At 44.5% G+C, this 5517-nt stretch overlaps 1 protein-coding gene across 1 annotated transcript in view; it reads right to left on the bottom strand.

Annotated features, from left to right (window-relative positions):
• Positions 1 to 2812, bottom strand: part of SYAP1 (synapse associated protein 1) — a 17916-nt gene extending 15104 nt beyond the window's left edge. The window contains exon 1 of the mRNA XM_032757979.2: positions 2647 to 2812. Coding sequence (XP_032613870.1) covers positions 2647 to 2812 — 166 coding nt within the window. The remainder of the gene's footprint in view (positions 1 to 2646) is intronic.
• Between the last annotated feature and the right edge of the window lie 2705 nt (positions 2813 to 5517).

The raw sequence follows: 5517 nt of genomic DNA, 5'->3' as shown, positions 1-5517 counted from the left end.
GTAGCTGGGATTACAGACATGTACCACCACGCCTGGCTAATCTTTGTATTACTATTATTATTATTAATATTTTGAGACAGGGTCTCGCTCTATCGCCAGGCTGGAGTGCAGTGGCGCGATCTCGGCTCGCTGCAACCTCTGACTCCCTGGTTCAAGCGATTCTCCTGCCTCAGCCTCCTGAGTAGCTGAGATTACAGGTGTGCACCACCACGCCCAGCTAATTTTTTTGTATTTTTAGTAGAGACAGAGTTTTACCATGTTGGCCAGGATGGTCTCTATCTCCTGACCTCATGATCCACCCGCTTTGGCCTCCCAAAATGCTGGGATTACAGGCGTGAGCCACCCCGCCTGGCCTATTATTTTTTTAAATAGAGACAGAGTTTCACCATGTTTGCCAGGCTGGGTAGAAGAATCGCTTGAACCTGGGAGGTGGAGGTTGCGGTGAGCCAAGGTCGCACCACTGCACTCCAGCCTGGGTGACAGAGTGAGACTCTGTCTCAAAAAAAAAAAAAAAAAATCATTAAAAAAAAAATCCAAAGAAAATTTGGTGTAACACATGGCATTAGTCAATGGTGCCACACAACAAACAACCCCAAAATCTCTGCAAGTTACAAAACATTTATTTATTTCTCCCTCATGTTACATGGGGGCTGTGAGCCACTTGTGAGTCTATTCTTTGTGTCTTCTCATTCCAGGACCCAGACTGAACGAGAAATCTCTGAAAACCAGCTGTTCTCATGGTAGAGGGCAGAAGCACAAGACAGACTCAGCCAAACCACACAGATGCATTTGACATTTTCTGCTTCAACAAGGCATATGTTAATATTCCCTAACATCCCATAGGACAAAATAGATCACATGGCCAAATAGAGTGACCAACCTACTTGGTTTGCCCAGGACTAAGAGGGCTCCCAGGACACAGGACTTTCTGTTTTAAAATCAGGAACGTTCCAAACAAACCAGGACAAGTTAACTATCCTACGTGGCCAAACTTCAAGGTCAAAGGGCAGGGAAATGTACTCCACGGAGGGATGGTGGGTGACATTTTGAAGCAAAGATACAATCTACCACAGACTTGAATAAGTCATTGACAAACAAAATCAAAATCAAAGAAATCTAAATTAAAACAATAAGATACCCTCTTTTTGTTTGTTTTATTCTCAGGTTAGTAAAGTTTAAAACAAAATATTCAAGGCCTGGCGCAGTGGCTCATGCCTGTAATCCCACCACTTTGAGAGGCCGAGGTAGGAGGATTGCTTGAGCCCAGGAGGTCGAGACCAGCCTGAGTAACATGGCAAAATCCCAGCTCTATAAAAAAATACGTAAATTAGCCAGGCGTGGTGGTGCACACCTGTAATCCCAGCTACCCAGGGGACTGAAGCAGGAGGATCACTTGAGCACAGGAGGTGGAGGTTGCATTGAGCCGAGATCTTGGCCACTGTACTCCAGCCTGGGCAATACAGTGAGACCCTGTCTCAAAAAACAAAAACAGGAAGACAGGATAGCAACAAGGGACAGAAACATTTCTTTTTTTTTTTTTTTTGAGACGGAGTCTCACTCTGTCACCCAGGCTGGAGTGCAGTGGCACAATCTCGGCTCACTGCAAGCTCCGCCTCCCGGGTTGATGCCATTCTCCTGCCTCAGCCTCCCAGATAGCTGGGACTACAGGCGCCCGCCACCACACCTGGCTAATTTTTGTATTTTTAGTAGAGATGGGGTTTCACCGTGTTAGCCAGGACGGTCTCGATCTCCTGATCTTGTGATCCGCCCGCCTCAGCCTCCTAAAGTGCTAGGATTACAGGCGTGAGCCACCGCGCCCGGCAGGACACAAACATTTGTTTCTTGATCGGGGCTGGTTATACAGTGTGTTCATTTAATGAAAATTCATCGAACTGTACACTTATGATTTATGCACTTTTTTGCTTGTATATAAAAAGGTTTTTTGGGGGGTTGGTTTTTTGTTGTTTTTGTTTGTTTTTGTTTTTTTTTTGAGACAGAGTCTCGCTCTGTCGCCCAGGCTAGAGTGCAATGGCTTGATCTTGGCTCACTGCAACCTCCGCCTGCCAGGTTCAAGTGATTCTCCTGTCTCAGCCTCCTGAGTACATGGGACTACAGACACGTGCCACCACGCCCAGCTAATGTTTTGTATTTTTAGTAGAGACAGGGTTTCACCATGTTAGCTAGGATGGTCTCGATCTTCTGACCTCGTGATCCACCCGCCTCGGCCTCCCAAAGTGCTGGGATTACAGGCGTGAGCCACCGCACGGGGCCGTATAAAAAGTTTTTTAAAAATAGCATGTAAGGGCTAATGCCATTTTAAAAATAAATCGAATATACTCATATATCAAAATGTCACCATTAATAATAGTTACCCCAGGCAGTGGGAAATGTTAAGAGAAACACACTACCTTCATGATAAAAATAAAACAGAATCCATAGTGCAAAAGGTACAGTGTTTCCAAAAAGGATGATTAATTTGGAATGTTATCAGAGGTATGAACAATGTGTCAATGACCATGAGAATATTCATAACATACGATCTAGTCACTCTAAATCTGGAACTACATCCTAAAGAAATTACCCAAAATAGAAGAAAGAATGCAGTTGAGCCTAGTGCTATAAGGGGGAAGTGGTTCACTTTCGTACCGTGTTCATAAGGTGAAAAAGTGCCAGCATCGATGTTAATATAGGGGTCGATTTTTATGGCAGTAACTCGGAGTCCGCATGATTTTAGAATCGTTCCAATGCTGCTGGCAATGATCCCTTTACCAATGCCTGAGATGACCCCACCCGTGACCAGGATGTACTTCATTGGCAGAACAGTGGCTGGGTGCCAACACCCAGATATAATCTGAAAGGCAATAAAATTATGGATAAGGAAAGAGAAATATTTGAAACTAGTAAAGGAGACAGTGCATTCAACCAGAATTAATTTTTTTTTTTTTTTTTTTTAGACATAGTCTCACTGTCACCCAGGCTGGAGTGCAGTGGTGCAATCATGGCTCACTGTAACCTCTGCTCCCTGGGTTCAAGCGATCCTCCCACCTCAGCATCCTAGTAACTGGGACTATAGGTGAGCACCACCACGCCCTGCTAATTTTTGTGGTTTTTTTGTAGAGACGGAGTTTCACCACGTTGCCCACGCTAGTCTCCAACTCCTGAGCTCAAGTAATCCACCTGCCTCAGCCTCCCAAAGTGCTGGGATAACAGGCATGAGCCACTGCACCTAGCTCAGAATGTCTTTTTTTTAAGAGACAGTGTCTCGCTATGTTACCCAGGCTGGAGTGCAGTGGCATGTTCATAGCTCACTGCAACCTTGAACTTCTGGGCTCAAGCAATCCTCTTGCCTCAGGCTCCAGAGTAGCTGGGACTACAGGCACGTGCCACCTCTCCCAGCTAATTCTTAAAACATTTTTGTAAAGACAGGTTCTTACTATGATGCCCTGGCTGGTCTCAAACTCCCGGGCTCAAGCAATCCTCTTGCTTTGGCCTCCCCAGATCCTGTGATGACAAAAGTGAGCCACCATGCTTCATCTCACCAAAATTTCAAAAGCACACAGCAGTTTTCTGTCTCAACTAAATACCTGAACTTTTTGAAACAAAGTCTTATCTTCTAGGCTTTTTATTGTTGTCACTATACAGACAGCTGTGGATACCTTCTGCAAGCAAAGTGCCTAGGTCTGTTACCCTGGGTTTCCAAAGACCTCAACTCTATCATGCAACAAACTTCATCATGATAAAACACATTTCTCTAGGATTCACAGGCATGCTAAAATGTTTAAGAGCTCAGACTCCAGTGTCAGACTGAGCTGTACAAACTGTACCTGGGCAAGTTCTTTTTTTTTTTTTTTTTTCTTTTTTTTTAGACAGGGTCTCACTCTGTTGCCCAGGCTGGAGTATAGTGACACAATCTCGGCTCACTGCAACCTCCACCTCCCTGGTCCAAATGATTCTCATGCCTCAGCCTCCCAAGTAGCTGGGATTACAGGCATGCACCACCATGCTGGGCTAATTTTTGTATTTTTAGTAGAGATGGGATTTCACCATGTTGGCCAGGCTGGTCTCGAACTCCTGGTCTCAAGTGACCACCCACCTCGGCCTCCCCAAGTGCTGGGATCACAGGCGTGAGCCACCACACCCGGCCTTGGGCAAGTTATTTATCCTTTCTGTGCCTATTCCTTCATCTGTAAAGTGGAAAAAATACACCAATCTCTAGGAATATAATTTGGTGTTAAAAAAAAAAAATGGGCTACCAAGCCATGAAAAAACATGAAGGAATCTCAAGTGCATATTACCAAGTGACAGAAGCCAATGTGAAAAAGCTACATACTGTATGACTTCAACTATATGACATTTTAGAAGAAGCAAAACTAGAGAGACAGTAAAAAGATCAGTGGTTGTCAGCGGGTAGGAGGAAGAGAGGGATGAATAGGCAGAATACAAAGGAATTTTAGGGCAGTGAAACTATTCTGTATAATACTGTAATGATGGATACATGTCATTATACATTTATCCAAACCCACAGAATGGACAACAGGAAGAGCAAACCCTGGTGTAAATAAACTACGGACTTTCTGCCAGGCGCAGTAGCTCACACCTGTAATCCCAGCACTTTGGGAGGCCAAGGCGGGCAGATCACCTGAGGTCGGGAGGTCGAGACCAGCCTGACCAACATGGAGAAACCCCATCTCTATTAAAAATACAAAATTAGCCAGGTGTGGTGGCGCATGCCTGTAATCCCAGCTACTCGGGAGGCTGAGGCAGGAGAATCGCTTGAACTCAGGAGGCAGAGGTTGCTGTGAGCCAAGATCACGCCATTGCACTCCAGCCTGGGCAATGAGAGCGAAACTCCGTCTCAAAAAAACAAAACAAAAACCTATCAACTTTAGGCAAAAATGATGCGTCAATGTAGGTTCACTGATTATAATAAATGTACCACTCTGCAGGTACAGGTGTATGGGAACTCTGTACTTTCCACTTAGTTTTGCTGTGAACCTAAAATTACTCACAAAAAAAAAAAGTCTTGCCGGGTGCAGTGGCTCACTGCACTCCAGCCTGGGCAAAAGAGCGAAACTCTGTCTCAAAAAAATAAAAAATAAAAACGTTTTAAATAAGCAATATTAAAACAATTATAACTCATCTAGCTCACAGATGCTAACTGACTGCATCCTGTTACACCAGTCAAAACTACAGCTTTTACTGGACTGATTTCAGTAACTATCTCCTGATAAGACCACCAACCATGGACTGGCTCTGGCCAGTTTACAGAGGCTGTGGACTTGCGTGCCTTCATGTCCTGAAAAGATCTTTTGATGTATAGGGCTTAACTGAAATTCATTTAAATGTTAAGTCTCCACCCCAAAGTGAACAGGGGTCATATGCTATTTGCATGTTTATTCAATACACGAGTCAGGACCACCTTCATGAATATTCATAGCTCCTCCTGTAACCTGTTGAATATGTATGTTTAGCCAACCCGTTCAGCATAAAACTGAACCCTCCTTCAGAGTGCCTGCC

Source organism: Hylobates moloch, unplaced genomic scaffold, assembly GCF_009828535.3.
Source record: "Hylobates moloch isolate HMO894 unplaced genomic scaffold, HMol_V3 SCAFFOLD_7, whole genome shotgun sequence".
NCBI lineage: Eukaryota > Metazoa > Chordata > Mammalia > Primates > Hylobatidae > Hylobates > Hylobates moloch.
The sequence above is the reverse complement of the archived record's forward strand: the minus strand, read 5'-3'. Positions and strand labels throughout refer to the sequence as shown.